At 37.0% G+C, this 22,269-nt stretch overlaps 1 protein-coding gene across 17 annotated transcripts in view; it reads right to left on the reverse strand.

Annotated features, from left to right (window-relative positions):
• Nucleotides 1-22,269, reverse strand: part of FOCAD (focadhesin) — a 317,387-nt gene that overhangs the window by 193,118 nt on the left and 102,000 nt on the right. For 14 of the 17 annotated variants that reach the window (XR_014820926.1, XR_014820919.1, XR_014820920.1 and 11 more), the window contains one exon: nt 21,661-21,918. Coding sequence is in view for 12 of the 17 variants with exons in the window: in XM_021063120.2 (XP_020918779.1) it covers nt 21,661-21,918 (258 nt within the window). In the remaining 5 variants the exon portion in view is untranslated. The remainder of the gene's footprint in view (nt 1-21,660; nt 21,919-22,269) is intronic. The other 3 variants (XM_084983943.1, XM_084983956.1, XM_084983950.1) reach the window with 1 other exon arrangement.

The following is a 22,269-nucleotide window of genomic DNA, read 5'->3' on the forward strand; positions in this document are numbered from 1 at the left end:
GAAGATCTAAACAGACAGTTCTCCAAAGAAGACATACAGATGGCCAAAATCACATGAAAAAATGTTCAACATCACTCATTAGTAGAGAAATGCACATCAAAACCACTCTGAGGTACCACCTTACACCAGCCAGAATGGCCATCATCAAGAAGTCTACAAACAATAAGTGCTGGAGAGGGTTTGGAGAAAAAGGAACGCTAGTACACTGTTGGTGGGACTGTAAATTGGTGCAACCACTGTGGAAAGCAGTATGGAGATGCCTCAGAAAACTAAACATAGAACTCCCATTTGATCCAGCAATCCCACTCCTGGGCATCTATCCAGAGAAAACCACGACTTGCAAAGACACATGTACTCCAATGTTCATTGCAGCACTATTTACAATAGCCAAGACATGGAAACAACCTAAATGTCCATTGACAGAGGAGTGGATCAAGAAGAGGTGGTACATATACACAATGGAATATTACTCAGCTATTAAAAAGAACGAAATACCAGCATTTTTTGCAACATGGATGGACCTAGAAACTATCATGCTGAGTGAAGTCAGCCGTACAATGAGACACCAACATCCAATGCTTTCACTGACATGTGGAATCTGAGAAAAGGACAGACGGAACTTCTTTGCAGAACAGATGCTGACTCACAGACATTGAAAAACTTATGGTCTCCATAGGAGACAGTTTGGGGGGTGGGGGGATGTGCCTGGGCTGTGGGATGGAAATCCTGTGAAATCCGATTGTTATGATCATTACACAACTACAGATGTGATAAATTCATTTGAGTAATAAAAAAATCATGTAATTAAGGGGAAAAAATAAATAAAAGCAAAAGATAAATAAATAAATAAAAACTTACGGTTACCAAAGAGGACAGATGGTAAAGGGAGGGATTAAATGGTGGTTTGGATTGGCATGTGCACACTGAGGTATATGGAGCGACTGGCCAACAGGGACCTGCTATATAGCACAGAGAACTTTATCCAGTATTCTGAGATAATCTACGTGGAAAGAGAATCTGAAAGAGAATTGGATGTGTGTATATGTATATCAATCACTTTTTGTAAGGCAGAAAGTAGCACAACATTGCAAATCAACTACACTTCAATAAAACTTTAAAGAATGGGGGCAGGGGGAGAGATCCTGTTTGCAAAATTAGCCTTTGGGTGGTGTCTTGGAAATTGGATTTGGGGAGGGTTTCTGCCATCCTTTACCAACCAATACAAACATGCACTGTACACAACACTGTGCCTAGGCTGACAGCTCCCAATAAATCTCTTATGCACAGAATTTCTAATGTGCTTCCACACTAGACAACTCTTCACACATGTTGTCATGACTCCATGCTGGAAGAACTAAGTGCATTCTATGTGACCCCACTAGGAGAGGACTTCTGGTAACTTAATGTCCAGTTTCCTCTGCTTCACCCAATGAACCTTCTACGACTTGCTGATTCTGCTTTTGACCTTTCAGCTGTAATAAATCACAGCTGTGGTGGGAACTATGTACTGGGTCTTGTGAGCAAGTCCTTAAAGCAAATCTACAAACCTTGGCACAGTCTTGGAGACCCCTGACCTCAAATCATTTCATATTTTACTTTAAAAGATACTAGCAATTAAGAAAGCAGAATGTTATGTAGGATTTTTTTTTAAAGAACAACTTCTAGAGTTTTTCTAACATCAATAGCAATGATAAACTCTCCTATGAGTTATACACCTAAAAATAAAAAATATTTGAGGGCCAACTCCACCCTGGGTACTGTAATAGGCTTTAATGACACAAATGAGGACAGAGAGTCCCTGCTCTCAAGTAGTTTACAGTCTAGTCAAGGAACACACAATCTCAATCATTATTGACTGAAGAAGCCAAATTCAACTTTGAAGTTTAAAGGTATAAAAAATAATTTCTATCAACAGAAATTAAGATATAAGAACAAGTAAATAACAATTCAAGATAATCTTTGATAATAACATAATGACTGCTTTGCATTTTTCAGAGAACAAGATTCTAGGGCTGGGCTGCCCAATATGGTAAGCACCATCCACATATGGCTATTTTAATTTGAATTTAAACTAATGAAAATTAAATAAAATTAAAATTCCAGTTCTTTAGTCACAGTAGCCAAATTTCATGCACTCACAAGTCACATGCAACAAGCGGCTACCATATTAGCACAGGTTACAGAACATGGCCATCACTGAAAAAAGTTCTATTGAACAATACTATTCCAAAAGGCTGAAAATGTTTGCTACACATTATCAGTAATAGCAACAACAACAACAAAAAGAAATATGGACAATTTAAATATCTATCAACACAGAAACAGCTGCATACATCACACTGTTGATATGCTACAGAAAGCCAGCATCCTTTGAAAACCATAAATTTGATCTGTATAAACTAACACGGAAAAAGAGATGTAACATATGAATGAAAGGAAAACACAAACTGGAAAGGAACATATAACATAACGGCTTTGTGTGTATATGTGTGTATACGTACATGGGGGGATGGGAGGGAAGGTGCGTAAAGACAAATATACTTGTTTATATAACTACTTGTGCATACAACTATATTGCTTGATATTTTACATATTATAAGAATACTATTTTAGTGAAATATTATTTTATTTGTATTAATAAGCATAGTGATGTTTTTGTAGTAAAGTTATTTTCAGCAATGTTTCAGTAAATGATGGGACCGAACTGGGTATTAAATGACCAGAAGCTATATAGGACTGGTAGGCAGAGGAGTAGGAAGTATATAAGGTGGCAGCAGGACAAAGGCTCAGCGGAGGAATGAGACTAAGGGCAGATTTCCTACCCAGAGAAGACAGTTGAGTTCTGTCCTCATGCTTGTCCCCTGCCTTCTTGCTCAGCTTAGTTTTCAAGGCAAATCTAGTTCTTCTCGTTGCCTTCTGAACCTTGTATGTGTTCCTCCTTCTACAAACTGATAGTTCAACTATTCATGCACAAAACATGAAAAAACAATGTTTTAAAACTATGAGAAATGTTTAAGGATAATAGAGTACTTGTTTGCCCCTTTCTGGGCAAAGAACATCCTAAGTACTGTTTGTCCCTCTAGCTTTGTGAACACCTTTATTTCAATATACCCTGGGCAATAGTTATTCACTCTCAAGACTGCTGCCCACACTAGTCTGTGAATGTCTCACAGGAGGCAACCCTGCTCCTATTCTTTGAATTTTCACAGGACCACAAATACACCAAATATACAATAAACATAAGCTGAATTAAACTCAAGACTGGATAAAGGAGAAAGACAAGGTTAACAAAGTGTAAAGTGCTGAGACTGACTACTTCTAACCCGCCAAATTGCCTGACACTCCATTGCCCTCTTAGTACCTCCCTGAAAACTCCATTTTAAGAATTATTGTTCTTAATCATTTTAGGTTTCTATTCCACTGCAGAGACGGTGGTGCTATTTTTAGCCAAGTAAAACCAGTAAGAAGAGTATTTCTAAGCACATAAAATTATATTAAAGGAATAAGCATTGGGGTTTTTTCACTGTACCTGTATACTATTCAGCATAGTAGCCACTAACCATATGTGGCTAATAAGCCTTTAAGAGGTGGTGAGTTTGAATTGAGATGTGCTGTAAGAATAAAATACACACCAGATTTGGAAAGTTTTGTTATATATATGTATATATATAATATTTTGTTATCTATATATATAACATTAATAATTTTACATTGATTACATATTAGAATAAAATTTCAGATATGTTGAGGTAAATAAAACATAATTTTAAATTAATTTTACCTATTTATTTCCACTTTAAAATGTGGCTACCAGAAAATCTAAACCTATATATGTGACTCATATTTCCACTGAACAGCACTATTCTCTATACCCTTTATGCAGCTAAATGTAGTTTAAAACACACACATGCAGGCACAGAGAAAACAGATGATGTCTGTCTTTTCATGTACTTGGGGAATAAAGTATGACAATAAGCCTCAGATGGGCAAGGAATATATCTACCTTGCTAAATAGCCTACCACTGCTCCTAGAACATAAGGCAGCAGAGAAATAATTGTAAAAGAAATAAAAAGAGCTATAAAAAAAATCAGAGGCAGTTTTAATAACACAAAACTTTTACTGAGCACTGATTATAAACTAGGTATTATACTTTAGGTTATCTCAATTCACACGATGAATTTAATGAAGTGAGTTTTTCTCTTATTCTCATTTTAGAGATAAGAAAACAGAGATATATGTAGAATTATAATGAATCTCAAGCACATTCTGCAATATTACAAGAAATAAAACAATTCAATTTTGGCAGCCTAACAAGAGATTCACACAAGTTTAAATAACAAATATTTATTGATTGCCTTCTATCACATGGTATTTACTAGGTGCTGTGACATTAAGGGAAATCACAGGTTAACAGTCAAAATATAAACAGTTATACACTAAATCTTGTTATAATGAAATCTCACTACAATTATCCCATATCCTACCAAAATATTAACAAGCCTAAATGTTAGCTACGAATCTGGTAACACAAAATTCTTTTGAATCCAATCCCCTGAAATTCACTGTTTGAAAAAATAGTATCCATATAACACTCTGCAATGTTTTTTCCTGTATAGGATCTTGTAATTCTTAGAACACCTCTGAGAAGTGGGTATCATTAGAGGTTGGATGGGATCTTACAAATACTTAGATTCATTACCTGATACAGAGATGCCCCTGAATTAAATCAGGGTTTAATTCATATTATGTGGCTTGTCTTATGGCTACTGTCCAAGAATTTTTTAGGAGGGTTGGGTAAGAGAAGGTATTTTAAACAAGCTACCTATACAATTAGTTTTGGATTCCAGATTCCCATCATCTTTAGAAATAATGGCCTTGGGCTGAGCAAGGCCTGAAGACAGTATAATTAAAAACTTTCTAAGCGGCTTAAAGAGGCTAGTTCCAAAAACTTATCACTTGGGCAGAGGGGGTTTGGGGGTGAGAAGGAGGCTTTCAAATATAAAATAAGCCTTCATTAGAATAATTTAATTAGCATCTACCAAACCTAAGCCATCCTTATTAAGCTCCTTTTTGAAAATATATCTATTGAGGCTTGGATCTTGGTTCACCTTGAAAAAATAAGCAATATCAAATACATACTAAATGGTCAACTTAATTTTTAATGGTTAAATGGCATGGCAAGAATGGTTCAGGTACTTGTAAATGCTAAATGTCTGGGTATGTCTTCATTGGCTTTTGAACAGTTTCAAAGAGCAGACATGAGGATTCATTAGCTCCTAGCACATATGAACCTGCTCCAAAGGCAGCAAGAGAGTTGCCTAGCAACAGTGCATTTTGCATCTCTCATCATCCCTAAAGATGCTGCAGCAGCAGCAGCAGCTAGGTCAAGCCTCTCATTAGCAACCTGACAAAGGGTTTCTATCTCCCATTTTACAAAATTATTTTTATTTCCAGGTGAAGCTCAAATATCTATATATTATTCTTACTGACAATGCAGTCTCTTCCTTCTATTCCTTCTTACCCTCATTTCAACAGACATGTTTTAATGAGCCCATCAAAATACTTGTAACAAAAGCAGGCACTGAGAAATTCAACAGAATTTATATGCCTATTCACATCACTCGAACAGTTCCATATCTTTTGGGCAATAAAGTAAGGAAACTTCAGAAGAAGAGAAAAAGACACTGAAATCAAATAATGGAAAGAGAAAAAAAGTCAGTTATTTGACTTCAAAATTAACAAAAAAAACTACCCAAATTATTTGCAATGCTAATGATAACTAGTCTTATTTCTTTCTTATCCCCACAAAACTAATCTCAATCATATAGCAAAATAGCAAAAAGGCAGAAAATTCTGGAGTGGTAATAAACTATAACAAATGGATTGACAGTTTATAATGAATGTAATCAATTGGAAAGGAACTCTGGTTCCCAATTTAATAACATATTATAAAGCTTCACCTCAGATCAATAGCTATTCATTCACTACTAAAAAGTATTTCTTAAAATTACTGCTCAGCATAGCTGCCATGTAGAGCTAAAATATAAAAAAAAGAAGATAAACATAATAAGAAGATATAGTTTTCATTTCATGTACTTTAAAGTGCTTCATCCAGATCTTGACATAAACCACATATACGCTGGTCTGGTCTCTGAGCTTTCATGCTCTCGTGAATTTCCCTATGGAAAAGATTACACAATGTATGTGACATGTTAGGAAAGATAAAGTATGGTACTAATAGACTCAGATTAAGAATGGTGTAATGAGGAACATTTAAAGGCATCTGTCATCACATCAAATCAAAATAAGTAAATCTTAAAAGTGATATGAAAGGAACAATGTGATTTTTTTCCCTGAGCACCGCCCCCGCGTCCCCCAGCTTTTTAAACACACAAACAGCAAAAAAAAAAAAAAAATTCTTTAGGAGGATTTCCCAAAAGGGTACCATTTACCACTAAAATATTTCATTCCAGCAGTTGAAAGACCATAAAAGGGTGAATGTCCTCCAGAGTCTCTAATAATGGTAATAGATCTTATGTTACTATTCACAAGTGACCTCTCAGTCAGGCGATTTAATTTTTCCCCCTGCAGCATGGTTGGTTTCACACACAGTGTAATAACAGTTTTTGCACAACAAGACAATTCATCCGATTAGAAGGACTGTATTAAGTCTTTCATGAACAGCATGTGTCATTACAGCTTCAGCTAGGATTTGATTTAAGACAGCCTAATATATCGCATGCATGATTCTTCATATTTCTACTGTTTTAGAAAAGATTCCTGACTTTCTTCAGCAATTTCACAGACCATTGCCTGAACCTCCCTGGTTTCAAAAAATAACTAAGAACTCATCAAATGCTCACTGAGCACTTTAAGTCAGGTACCAAGAATTCACCAGGCAACAGAAATGTGTGTAGGCTCCTGGTTTCTATATGGGTTAAATGAAATTCCACTAATGTCTCAAAAGACAAAAAAAAACATGAAAAGGGAAAGAATGGGCCTAACTGGCTATTGCAATTACTTTTATGCTTCACAACATTTCAGCAATGCACCATTAATTATAAAGACAATCTGACATTACTGAGAGAAGCTCCAAACAAAGTGAATTTTGAGCCTTCATTTGGAAACCTCAGCAAAGCGCAAAAAATTTAAAGATGGAAACCAAAGGAAAAGGTGCAAAATGAACTAACCCTCTGGCAGTCTCTACTGTAATAAACGGTTCGGCATCATTCAATGCCCACAGATGCCTAAACCTAAAAACATCTACACATTTCTTGCTGATGAGATTAGGAGGAAGAAATCCAGAATCTCTGCAGCAAAGGGCTAGAGTGACAGTTGGAGGAATTCTCAGGGGTTCCCTTAGCCTTACTACCTTTAATTGACGCGCTCGGCTTGGCTTCCGCCTTCCATCTCCAAATCTGGGCAGGCTCCTCTGAAGAGCAGTGTCAGCACTCCTGTGCTATATGGTTAGCAGCGTCTTTACAGCTCCCCTACCCCAAAGGGATTCCCTTACTGCTCCCACAGTAAACAGCCCAAACCTGCAAGATTCAATTCTGTTTAGACTTCTGATACAGTTCTGGTATCACTGTTTCACCTCTCTAGGAATCTTGCTTCTTTCAGCAAAAGCCTGTACACCTTTTAAGCAAAACTCTAAAACTGAGGTGAGACAGTTCCCTGCATTTCTCTTGCCCCAGCGGCCCACATTTTATTCACAGGAATCACTAACATATCTTCTTTTAATGCATTTGTTATTTTTATTAGAGTATAGTAGATTTGTTGTGTCAATTTCTGCTGTACAACACCAGCAACCCAGCCATATATATACATATATATATACACACATTTTTTTCTCATACTATCTTTTTTCATGTTCTACCCAAGAAATTAGATATATTTCCCTGTGCTTATGGTAATAAGATCTCATTGCTTATCCATTCTAAATGTAATAGTTTGCATTTACCAACCTCAGACTCCCCATCCATCCCACTTCTTCCCCCCTCCCCCTTGGCAACCACAAGTCTGCTCTCCATGTCTGTGATCTGTCTCTGTTTTGTTTACTACAACAAATTCTAGGCATGCAAGCCAGTCCCCACATGGTGGTACTCTCTCTTTTGCTTCCACTGCCATGACAGCTAGCCAGCCCATCACTCCCTGTTAGATTTTGGGGGCAGTCACTAACCCACCCCATATGTCTGCCCATCCCAACTGCAAGGGATTCACATCAAGCTGCACGAGGTAATGTGGAGTTCCTGTCATTAGGCTTGAGATAAGGGGCTGGTACTTATAGGATTCAGCACCACAGCAACTTTCTCCAAGAGTCTCCCTCTTTTCTTCACCTAGCCTTTCAATGCTTAACTTCTAGACCCTCAATATGAGTAAGAAGTTGAAAATTGTAGTAGTACTCACTGAGATTTATTCCTACTACTCTACAAGTTCTACCAGGTGTTCTATCTCAAAACTCTTTTGATATCTTAAGGTCCCCATCAAAACTAATATCCTATTGTAAAACTTTATATCCTCTATGTCCCATACTTTACATACTTTAGATAAATTATCATCTCCTCCCTAATTGCAAGGCTCTTCAGGAACTTGCTACCAAATACTTGCCCAGTATCCACTCCAGGATCATTCTTCCTCATCTTATATATCCCCACTTAATATAGTACTATTTGCAGTCTTGTTACCCCACTGTGACCTGCCACACATTTGTGTCTTTGCATATACTCTCCATCCTGCTAGAATGCCTCTCCTTTCCCTTGCATCAGAGGAATTTGTGGGCCTTTACAAGTATGTTCCTGAGACACATATATACCTCCACAATGGCAATTACCACCTTGTATTAAAAAGCAAATTTTTTGTTTTTTTGTTTTGTTTTGTTTCTGTCTTCTTAGAGGCACATCAGCAGCAAATGGAGGCTCCCAGGCCTACATCACAGCCACAGCAACATGAGATCTGAGCCATGTCTGTGACCTACACAACAGTTCACAGCAATGCCAGATCCTTCACCCACTGAGCAAGACCAGGGATTGAACCCGTGTCCTCATGGATACTAATCAGGTTTGTTAACCACTGAACCACGATGGGAACTCCAGAAAAACATTTTTTTTTTCCTTAGGGCCACATCTGCGGCATATGGAAGTTCCCAGGCTAGTGGCCAAATTGGAGCTGCAGCTACCAGCCTATACCACAGCTACAGCAACGGGGGATCTGAGCTGCATCTGCGAACTACACCACAGCTCATGACAACACCAGATCCTTAACCCACTGAGTGAGGCCAGGGATCGAACCTGCATCCTTATGGACCCTGGTCGGTATCGTTAACTGCTGAGCCATGACGGGAACTCCCCAGAAAAACAATTTTTAATACCTCTGTCAACATACTAGGACCTATGATTCCTGGAAACAAAGACCACATCATTTCAACTTAGTGTTACCAGAACCTGCCATATGGGAGGTTTGTAAAATATTACCTGTTGAATGACTTGAAGATGCTTGATAAATAAAATGGGGCCCAATAAAAACAAGGTATCTACAGTATTTCAAGCTAAGTGATAATTCCATGATAATTCCACTTAATGCAGATCAAGTTATACCATTAAAAACTGAATACAATTTGACAACTAAATACACGTAAGTACTGTAAAATGACAAGAGTGTAATTATCACTGATAACTCAAACTACTAGAAACAATGAAGGTAGACAAGACTGGATTAGAGAAAAATGTTAAAGAAATAAAATTTGATTACTTTCGCACATATACTATAACAAACTAATTAGCCAAGTGCTGCCAAGTACAGTCCCTGCTGATATGTCTTAATGAATAGATAATTTGATCATTTTAAATTAGCACATTCATTGTACTAATGCAAATGAGCAAATCCAAACTGCCTAAAAACAATAGTGCCAATATCAGCTTATGTTTTAACTCAGCCTGTTACAAATCACCCTGAAACCTAAATTAATAGGATACCGTTTAATAAGATTTTACTGTAATCTAACCTAACCTAAACCCTGTCCCTATACTACACACTCTTCTCTTGAATAGTCTGAATAAGACATGACAATATTGGAAAATAGTTTATTGGTTCTAGGATGGTGGGCACATACACTTAATATATTTATGTGCTAATTCAATCAGGCAACAAAACAGGTATTAAAGCCCAGGAACTAGGCTAGGTTACTAGGGGGTAAAAACAAGTGAGACATAAGTTTCCTTGAGGAATTCCTTCTATGAATTCTAAATCTAATTGTTAATTCACAGAAAATTTCCTTAGAAGATAATTATAGGACTCTTCAAAATGCTAATTTGCCCTTATTCACCTTTAATGCTATTCATGATATAATAAACTCATGTTACATATATTTTTATGTGCTTGTTTTCTTTAAAAAAAAAAATACACAAATTTTCTTAAATCCAGATTTGATCCACTACCACAAGAACACTAAGCATGACAAGACACAAGAAGCCTGACATATAGAAATTATTCCACTTCTTGACTACTTGTCTAGCTCCACTGAGTTTGTAACCATGTCTAAACCATTTGAAGTAAACTGACTTTGGAATGTCCAATTTCACTCTATAAACTATGCTAAAAACTTGCCAAAGTGTGTTATACTATCTATCATGAAAAGCTCAAAACTGTCACTAGTAGGGTAGAAGGCCAGTGTGCTGAAAAGACAACGGGACAGCATAAGTCTCAAGACTTCTGGTGAGGGAGCTGACATAGCTGAACAACTTTAAGAATTCTGGAGTAAACCTTTCCCATGAAAGCCACCAAATCATGGCCCATCATCTCAATGACAGCTATCAGAGAGTAGCCATAATTGCAACTGTCAATGGCTTTCTTTTACCTCCCAACAAGAAAAACAAATATGAAATATAAAAGAAAAGTACTGCTAATGAACCTGTGGTTCACAAAGTAATGAACTATTTCAGTACCTCCAAAAATTTATTTATTCCACTGTTTTCACAAAGCGGTTCTCAAAAAGGATTGTATAAACGTTCATGTATTAAAAGTAGCACTTACATAAAATTAGTAGCAATAATAGAAACAGCAATATATGATTCTTCTGGTTCATCTCAAAGATGTTTGTTCAACTTATATTTGTACTGCGATAGTTCATAAGCCACCTACACCAGGGAGTCTTCCTATTATGACTTAGCTGCCCTTTTCCGGGCTCATACAATACCCTATGCTTCTCTGCATTACAGCATTTATCATAGAGTATTGTAACCATATGGTGTCCATCTTCCCTATGCATTGTGTGTTCTCTAATAACTAAGTCTTTGTATCCCAACCAATTAAAATGTGTGTCCCCAAGAGGTTCTCCAAGACTATATACTGAATAACTGATTCTTTAGTGCTCTTTCAAGTTCCCAAGTAAACTGTGTATCGTGTCAAACCTTTTGAACATTTCAAACCTAACAAATAAGGGTGGACTTTCTCAGCATTTTGTAGGCATTAATTTTCAAAATAAAGGGAATACAACAACTTACTTTTTTGTTCATTAAAAAAAGATTCCTGTCTTTCATTAGATTTCAGAATCTCCCAATTATGATCAATACAAATGAAAAGGTACAAAAGAGGAGTTTCTCTTGGTGGCTCAGCAGATTAGGGACATGGTGCTGTCACTACTGTGGCTCAGGTCACCGCTGTGGCTTGGGTTCAGGCTCTGACCCTGGAACTTCTGTATGCCATAGGCACAGCCCCCAGAAAAGTACAAAACAATAATTTTTGACCATTAAACAATAATCCCAATCACAAGAATTCTTGATGCGAATTCACTTGAACCGTCTCACTCTCTTTTTGACCTGAGTCATGACTCCGCAATATGTTCTTTTTAGGTGTAACTCTCTAGCTAAATGTGACTTGCCTATATATAGAAAGGCCAAAAGAAGGTAGCACAGAAGAAGCAAAACTAATCACACAAGATTGAAGATCTGGCTAGATTTCAAACAAATGTTGAGGTTCCCCTCTTAGCATTTAATTATCACTATAATTGACTAGGCTAATCTAAAAAAATGTAAAGCTAGTGAACCTTGTTTACTCTTTCAAAATTTTTTTAAGAAATGATTTAACTAAAAGTTGTAGGATGAGCGTATAGCACATTGAGTAAAAGCACAGACTCTGGATATGTGCTGTTTTGATGACTACAGCTTTGTGGCATTGTCTGAAGTTGAAAAGGGTTATGCTTCCAGCTTTGTTCTTTTTCTTCAGCACTGCTTTGTCAATTCCGGGTCTTCTGTGGTTCCATATAAATGTTAGGATTATTTGTTCTAGTTCTGTGAAAAATGTCACAGGTTTTGACAGGGATTGCATTAAATCTTTAGATTGATTTGGGTAATATTATGTGACTTTTTTTGATAAGGAAATTTAATTCATTCACAGTAATTGTGGTAACTGGAATATTTGAAATTATTCCTACCCTCTTATTTAATGTTAATATTTGCCATTCTTTTTCGGTTTTTCATAAAAAATTGTTTTCCTTTTGTTATATTAATTATTTGTAAGTTATAAATCACCTATTATTACTAATAAGGTTTAAACAAATATTTAAACTTATTTTTCTACCAACATCAAGAAATACTCAATTTAAAAACAAAATTCCACCCTTGGCAAGTTCTTTCTTCACACTATGGCATTCCCACTATCTACTCCCACCACTTCCTTTTAAATCTTGGACTTTAGTCCCAGGTAGTTATTTTTCATCCTTTATACAAACAGGTATGGTCAGTTTAAATTAACATTATTTTGATCACCATTTAATATTTCTTCTCTGTGCTTTCTTGGATTCGTTTTCAGTTTCATTAGCACACATTCTTCAGGGGCTTTTTCCCTCATAAAATCAGTAAACAAGAAATGGTCTTGAATTATTGCCCATCAGAGAAAAAGCCTTTATTACCATCACTTGCAAAAAGGAAAATAATGGAAAGGAATATTCCCAGTTCAAAATGATTTTCCCAAACTGGAAGACAATACCCCAATGTATTTTAGTACCTAGTGCACTGTTATAAGAAATCTCAGGTCAATCGAATTTTAAGTAAGTTTCCCTTTTCCAACTCTTCTCTCCAAAATCTCTTTTGACTTTCTCTTCATTCTTGAAGTTCTAGGCATGAATTTAGGTATTCATCTATTCTCACTTGTCCTGCTTGGCTTTCAGAGGGTCCTAATAACCTATACTTGCCTGTCTTTTTTTATAATGATTATTATTATTTGCTTTTTAGGGCCACACCCACAGCATATGGAAGTTCCCAGGCTAGTGGTTGAATTGGAGCTGTAGCTGCCGTCCTATGCCACAGTCACAGCAACACAGGATCCAAGTCACATCTGCAACCTACACCAAAGTTCACAGCAGCATTGGATCCCCAATTCCAAGTGAGGCCAGGGGTCCAACCCACATCCTCATGGATACTAGTCGGATTCACTTCCACTGCACCACAATGGGAACTCCCTCATCTGTCTTTTTTTCAGCTTTGGAAGTAGTTTTCTGTCAGGTTTTAAGTTTCTTTCCTTCATGTTCTCTGTTCCCTCCAACTGAAATTCCTACAGAAAGATGTTAGAACTCCAAAACTGACCTTTAATATCTTAACTTGTTCAATGTTCATATTTTTTCTATATTCTGAAATATTTCATTGGCTATTCTATAGATCACTAATCCAAGCCTCCATTTATGTATTTGGCAACGTCGTTTTTAATTTCTAAAATCTCTTGCTTTTAAATTTCTTCTTTATCACAGCAGTATTTTTAAATACAACACAAAAACATCCACAATATCTTGCCAACATCTCTTAGGTCTTAGATTATTTTTATATTATTTTCTGCTCCCCAAGTTCTCTTTCTTCTGGAAACAGATGCTCTGGTTAGTCATGCTGTTAATTTTCTCAAAAGGCTGGTAAGCCTTGATTATCCATTGATATTTATGAATCAAGGCAAAATTGGTTTATAGAGGGTTGACATGCGTTGCTTCTGTGGATGTAAAGAAACATTTCCTTTGATAAGACTCTCCTCTGAGTTGAAGGGCTGAAGAATGAATGATAAGGGATATCCACTGGTAGCCTCACTTTGGGTATCTGACCATGATGCAAGTAGGCAGGGACCAATACTCACTTCTCCCTTCCCTGACCACTGACTACAGAAGAAAAAATTTATTCTGGCAGTGGTACTTCAGTGTACTTTTTTTTCTTTTTTGGCCACCTGACACACGGAGTTTCTGGGCCAGGGATCAAATCCAAACCACAATTGTGACCTACGCCACAGTTACAGCAATGCCGGATCCTTAACCCACACTGCTGGGCTGGGAATCGAACCAGCATCCCAGTGCTCTAGAGATACCAGCAATCCGGTTGCACCACAGCAGAACTCCGACTTCAGTGTATTTTCCCTTGAGTAGAATTCCTCATGCCTGTTAGGAAATTCAAAGGTTACCCCAAAATGTGTTCCCCTCTGGGTCTTCACCAACAGACAAACAAGTTTTAACCAGAAACCAAAGCTACTAGTTAGCCGATATTCAACTGGAAGCATACAGACACTGCTGCTCTGAATGCAGGTCTAGGCCCCCATCTTCATCAAACTCCACCCCCATCCTTTCTGTTACTCAGGGTTCAGTGACACAACGAGACAAATGGCTTTTGTTTCAGTATATTAGTAAGCTAGTGAGTGTCACAGTGATATAGGGTTGAAATGAAAATCACAAACAATTCTTACAGTGAGAATTTTAAGCAATTTATAATCTGTGGATGCCTCAGAAGAAATGCAGCCTGATATTAGCACTCAGGAACTCAGGAAAGGCAAAAAATTGCCACAGAAATTGCTTCCTTGATTATAAATTCTAGGCTTCATGCAAAAAGTGAAAAAAAAAAAAAACATAAAAAGGTTCAACTGCCAGTTAAAAACATTTTATGCTCCAGTTATCTATGTGGGGTTTATAAAGAAGAAATAAACATATTGCCACAGGATGGAAGAGATATCTGACCTTGTATTTTTGTCTATGTTTGTCTTTGTCTAATTGTTTCATGCTGACAAGCTCATCCCAATTTTGCTCTAGGCATAATCGATGCTATGGCTACAAGGGAATCATGGTACAGCTTTTCTTATCTGTAAAGCTCTTTATTAAAAGTACTGTACATTCTGGCTTCTTTTTGCGTGTGAAGAACACAGAAAGCTGACTGACTTCAGGGGGTAGCAATTCATAGAACTTTGTGACAATAGAACAGAGTGCAAAGTGTCCAAAGACTCTTTGTGCGAGTTCCTTTATAGAATATATTTTCTCCTTTTCTCACAGCAGTAACTTACAGACCATTAAATTTCACACATTTCCTATTCATTTTCCATGTTAAAATATGGCTTATGACCCAGAGTAGAACTATCACAGGATTCTGCCCTGAAAGTCAACTTTTTACTATTTGATAATGTATTACTTTTAAAGACCAGCAAGTCATGGGCCATGAACCTACCCACATAAGTGATTTCAAATGGCTCAAAAGTGTGTACATTTTCATACAGGGAAAAAAAATTAAGCCCTGAAAATATTACAAAGGATAAAATTATCAGTGATGGTAATTGTTCCCATTAAGCAAGACTTTCAGCCAGACTTAAAGATCAAAATGTAAAAAGGAAGTTAAAGTCCTCAGAGTTGTAAAATGCAAACAACAACAACAAAATACAACAAACCAAAAAATGCATCTCTATCCCCACTTTCAAACAAGAGAAAAGCAAGCAAGTTCCAAGGGTTTGAAAGAAGCACTGGGTTTCACAAAACTTAATTTGTTACACTCCTTTGTGAGGGTAGGTTTTAAGGAAGGAACTTGTTCTCTAAGTCACAATTTATCAACTTTTCCTTTTCGGCATGTTCTGTTTTATAAACCTGTCAAAAAGAAATCATTATGCCTTACATGTAGTAGTTAAGAGTAATTCCACAGAAGTTGAAATACTAAACTATTGCAAGATTTTGTTTTAAACCACCTCAGCCTATCTAAAGATTACTGATCTTCATGGCTAGTTTTCAATTCATATGTCTAAATATTTAATCTTGCCATAAACCCTGAACAATATAGGTAGAAATATAGGAAGAAAACATTTTCTTGGATTTTAAGACCACTAACCAGCAGCCTTGATTTCCAAAAGAGAATATAATCTGTTGTCAGGTGTTCTCTCTGCTTCTATTTATAAGACATACTATTAAGCATCTAATAACCTTATAGGCTTTTGTAGAATCACACATCCATGTGAAAAGTACCTTTCTCCAACACCTCTATTATTCTCTAGGATTACAGTGCTTCAAATGGAGAAATCTCAATTCCAATCGCTATAGGGAAGCTATAGTTAATATAGCTAATAAAGAAAATAATTATCATATGTTTAATGCATTAAATAATTATAATAAATGGTATAATAATTATCTGGTGATATAGTTAATACAATATAGCTAAGAGATAGCAGAGAAAGTTTTAAGAGGTAAATAATATCTCTTTTTTCTGAAGGGGCAAGGGGCCAAAGAAATATTGTGGGGAATTAGTGGAGGGAATCCCAGGTAGATCCAGAGAGAACTTACCCTGAAGCTGCCAAAGGAGCATGAGTGGGATGTTACTAGAAGCCATGGTCGGTGTTGGCAAAGAACTAAACATAAAATCTAAAAGGGAAGGGAGGGAGTTCCCATCGTGGCTCAGCTGTAAGGGAAGCCAACTAGCATCCATGAGGACACGGGTTCGATCCCTGACCTCGCTCAGTGGGTTGAGGGTCTTGCATTGCCATGAGCTGTGGTGTGGGTTGCAGACGCAGCTCGGATCCCACATTGCTGTGGCTCTGGCATTGGCTGGCGGATACAGTTCCTTCCAATTGGACCCCTAGCCTGAGAATCTCCATATGCCACAGACGTGGCCCTAAAAGACAAAAAGACACCACCCCCCCCACCCACCCCCCGCAAGAAAAAGGGAAGTTAGAGTTAGGAAGGGAGGAAGACAAAATAAAATTTCTGGCTGAGAGTCTTAGAAGCTAGATTCAATCAGCTATATGAGATTGGTTGAAGAGAATGGTACAGGGCTGGTGCTACCACCCATTTTGTGTGTATCAGAGGCACACAGTGCAGATCACAGAGTCAGATGTGGTTCTTACTGAGGGAGATAGATATTACCGTGGTAAGTTCACCAGAATGGGGAGATAGAGGTTAATCGACATGTGTTGATTAAGAGTTATTAACCTCTTCTTAAGGAGGGTGTATCAGTCTCAAGCATTTCCAAACTGTCCAGAATCATGTTTCACAGATTAGTCCATCATTTAATAAGGATTCAAAATATGATCTGATATTTCCATTCATAAAGATATAAATTGAAGTTCAGAAAACATCCTCATTTAGGCCTGGGGTACACAATATTTCTTTATGAAAGTCTCTGTTTATATTCACTGTCACGGCTTTTTAGGGCCACACCTATGGCATATATAAGTTCCTGGGCTAAGGGTCAAATCAGAGCTGCGGCACTAGCCACAGCCACAGCCATAGCATCACCATATCTGAGCCACATCTGCAACCTACAATGCAGCTTGTGGCAACACTGGATCCTTAACCCACTTAGCAAGGCAGCGCTACTAGCTGGGGTCTTAATCCACTGAGCCACAATGGGAATTCCCCACTATCACTGATTTTAAACTAGACAGGACCAGATACTGGGCAAACTGCAGAAGTAGGAAATAGCTCTCCAAAGAAGAAAGAATAAGGTCAACTGGACGTTACTGTATATGAGCCATGAAGCTAAGTGCTTCAATTGTCATTCAGGCATCTTTGAAGGCAGCCTGAGTGATTTATGTCAAATTGTGAGGAAATATCATTACTCACAGTATCACAAAAGCGGAAACTGTTACATAAGCATAACCAAAAAGTACACGAATATATCAGCTGCAATTTCCAGGGGAAAAAAAACACTAATTTAGGAATTAGAAGGCGTTTCCATATTATTATAAGCACAGACTATGACATGAAAATGTCACTCTAAGCTAAATCAATGTGTTTAAAACTTTCGAGACCTTCATGGCAATTCACACAGGATGCTCATTCTTGGATCTCTCCCCAGAACACTCTGAGACATTCCTTCCAAGAACATAAAAGGAACTAACTTAATTTTTACTGAATACCACTGGACCTGAGCTTGTATCTTCTGCAAATTAAGTCTTATGATATCTGGGTAAGAAAACCAGATGGATTATTAGCAACTGCTGACAGCATTGCTATTAGGGGGAAAAAAAAAGTTCTTTACTATTTTTTTCTCAAGCACTGATTTATTGCTGTGGTCTTGAGTAATTCTCAAGTTATTTTAACACCATCATCTGTATCTAGTTAACTCTAAAATGGTATCTACAAGGCCAAGTTCCCTTCAGACTACTTAGCTCCATTAGACTTCCATGGCTCTAAATGTATTGAAAATACATAAGGGAACCAGGTAAGGGATTAAGGAAGAAAATTCATAGGGGAAGAGGATCCACCAAACTGCATGATAAGTACAAATAATAATCACATTTTTTAATATTATTTTTAAAAATCATATTTTCTTATTAACACTAAAATAACCAGTCAATATTGATAATTTGCACTACTATTAATAAGTACCACCATAAATAATTTCTATTAATCCCTTAATATTAGTAATAATCATCACCATACCAAACACTGGCATATCTCTTTCAAACCTTTCAAATATTCTTTCTCACAAGGTCTTATGGTAAGATTTTTATAATAAATTATGATGTCACACAAACATAATACTTAGGTAAGCATACTGCAGGCTAGTGAACTCTACTATAAAGGTTAAGTGATCACCAAAACAGAGGTAGAAGCCAGCCTCTAAACTCCTACTCTTATCTACCTATTTACTTATTAGTAGTCTAAGGCTTTTCTTTTTTTTTTTTTTTTTTTTTTTTTTGTCTTTTTGCCATTTCTTGGGCCGCTCCCACGGCATAAGGTTCCCAGGCTAGAGGTCTAATTGGAGCTGTAGCCACCGGCCTATGCTAGAGCCACAGCAGCGCAGGATCCGAGCCGCATCTGCAATCTACATCACAGCTCATGGCAACGCCGGATCCTTAACCCACTGAGCAAGGGCAGGGATCGAACCCTCAACCTCATGGTTCCTAGTCGGATTCGTTAACCACTGCGCCACAATGGGAACTCCAAGACTTTTCTTTAGTTTCAACTCCCCCATGAATTTGAGCCAATGATTGCAATGACTACAATGGTTACATATACCTTCGTTCTATAAGGTAAGAAAGGACCAACAGACAAGAAATATGAATACATTTCCTGCAGTCATATCAACTTAATGAAAGAAATAGAAAACACTTCTCCAGCAATAGGTCAACAACCATAACTTATCTAAATGAATCTACGCCAAGCAGTTACTCAAAATTAGAAAACTTGCTTTTGCAAAATATTCAGTCCTCTTTTTTTTAAGCTGCTTTACCTTGTAGCTAAAGGCCAGAGAAATGATATGATATGGTCACTTCATAAGAAACAGCGAGGAAAAGAACATTATCTCCTGGAGTTCCCCTTGTGGCTCAGCAGTAATGAACTTGACTAGTATCCATGAAGACCTGGGTTCGATTCCTGGCCCCACTCAGTGGGTTAAGGATCCAGTGTTGCCGTGAGCTGTGGTAAAGACTGAAGACATGGCTTGGATCTGGCATTGCTGTGGCTGTGACATAGGCATTGCTGTGGCTGTGGCATAGGCTGGCAGCTGTAGCTCTGATTCAACTCCCTAGCCTGGGAACTTCCACATGCTGCAGGTGCAGCCCTAAAAAGAAAAAAACAAAACAAAACAAAACACTATCTCCTACTTCTAGTTCTCCTGATACCCTTTTTAAGACTTAAAACACTCCACTTGTAAGTTCTTATTAATTATATTGCCTTTGCTTCTGTATGAATTTGGGTAATTCTACGTAAATGTTTTACCCTACCACTCATCTTGAAGAGCAAAATTATATTACATGTTTTTTCTTTTCTTTCAAAACTTTCTTTCCAAGAAATAATCAACAGAAGTTTAACATACTGACTTAAATTTATAGCACTGCCTCTTAATAAACATCTATTGAATAAATAAATGAAACTGGATGGTCACTCCAGTGCTCCCCAATATTTTCCATGCCATGGCACACATGAAAAATAATGTTTATAAGGATACAGAATCACTCTAGAATTTCAAAGACTAAATGTATTTCCTGAATATCAATATATATACTGATGTAATACATATTTTACACCAGATCAGGTAGCCTGCTTACTGTGTGACTTCTTCAGATAATCTTTAGATATCTCTATATTAACCTTCTAAAGAGACTATCCTTCAAGGTGTCAACAGTGAAAGAAAACATCTGGTAGAGGCAAGATCACTGTAAAAGTGAGGGGAGAAATAAAGTAGGAAGCAAGTTGAAAGGATTCACATTATTCATACACCCTGAGACAAAGGTACTTTATTATGGATCCACTTGTAGAATCAGACCAGAAGAGGTCTAGTCAGATGGAAAATTTTGGTAAAATACCAGCAGTAGTTTACTTGACAAAAAGGAAGGAGCACAACAAGTTGGGGACACAAAGGTATTCCAAATATATTAACTTCATATCTCAAAGAGACCTATTTATCCACTTTCACCACCAAATTTTTTCCTATAGGAACACATAACTTCCTATGAAAGAGATGGATGGTTTCCTCACCATACTTGAAAAGAAACACAAGCACAGATACTAAGATATAGAAGATAATAAAAATGTCATATCTAGTTGGTGAGGAAATCCTTCCCTTCACAGGAAATGCATTCTAGAGATTCTATCCAATAGAAAAAAATTACAGATGCCTATGCTGAATATATAGTTAGTTTTAAAAGGGAAGAAAAGTTCTATTAATAATGTCTGACAGCTTTTCTTTTTTTTTTTTTTTTTTTTTGGCCACACCTGTGGCACATGGAAATTCCCAGGCCAAGCATCAAATCCAAGCCATAGCTGCAAGCTACACCACAGCTGCAGAAATGCCAGCCACTGCACTGGGCCAGAGATTGAACCTGTACTGCCCCAAAGACAATGCCAGGTCCTTAACCCACTGTACCACAGTGGGAACTCCTCTGATAGCTTTCTTATTACATTCTAAGAACCGTGCAGATAGGAAAAATTACTATTTACCCTCTTATTTCAGTATCTTGATCAGTACCATATATAGTAAGAACCAGTATTTTTTTGATTTTTTAAATGACTAAACAAAAATAGGATCAAATTTCAAGAAGTTAAAAAGAGATTAATGCCTATTATATTGGCACATTTATTCTGAATTAATTTGACCATCATAAAAGAGATATTAAAATTAAGGGATATGCATCTTGGAATAGGCTGAAAGAGTTAACGAAAGCGTTACAAATTAGCAAATCCACCAAAAATAAAAATACCATCATAACATTACATGTAGATTCTCCTTCAGGGTATGCTTTCATTAAAGAAATATTTGAATCATTAAATATACATCAACTGAAAGTAAGGAGAATAAAGAAAAAAAAACTGAGAAAATAAAGATAGAAAAGAGAAGCAACCTGTAATTTAAAACTTGGATAGAAATCATCCACAAAGAAAGAATGATCTACAATTTCAATGTTAAGCTCTACCCCCTTGCTCTTCCATTATTTTCTTGCTTTACCTGAGAGGAATCAGCTTGGGCTAATTCCGTAGTGACTTTCAGTGTCTGGCGGAGATTTCGTCCTTTATCTTCAACAAGAAGGTAAGCCAGCAGAAGGAAAACATGCACCGGGATCACTGTGGTAATAGGAAGCAAGGACTCCACCGAAGCCAACCAGTCACTTGCTGCAGACTCTTCTCTCATTACTTCAAGGATCCTCCAGGCTGTAAATACTGAACCATACATGCCAGTTATGGGGAATGCAAGCTTGTAGGAAAGCTGAAAAATAAACATAAAAAAGGGCATGAGTAAATGAGCTCAGTCTATTTGTCAGAAATACATTTCTAGACATTCATTTATTTCTTATATTTCATTGTAAGAAAAGAATCCTTATAACAAAATGGATACAGAATTTTCAATTCCTGCCCCAATCTCTCTGCATGTATTTGAGCTAACAGGATAACCCCAAGAGAAAATAGCTGTTAGACATCTAGAACAGTTTATTTCAAATTTTCCTCATGTTTACCATTTGCTCCCGGTTAAGGCAAGAAAAAAAAAAAATGGATCAATATACAAAATCCAGAGGCAACAGAATTTGGAAAGAGCCATTACCAGTTAAGAGGTATTCAC

Source organism: Sus scrofa, chromosome 1 (genome assembly GCF_054392235.1).
Source record: "Sus scrofa isolate SSC_HxYL_T2T_F1_AM1 chromosome 1, Sscrofa_HxYL_maternal_Yorkshire_Landrace_v2.0, whole genome shotgun sequence".
Taxonomy (NCBI): Eukaryota; Metazoa; Chordata; class Mammalia; order Artiodactyla; family Suidae; genus Sus; species Sus scrofa.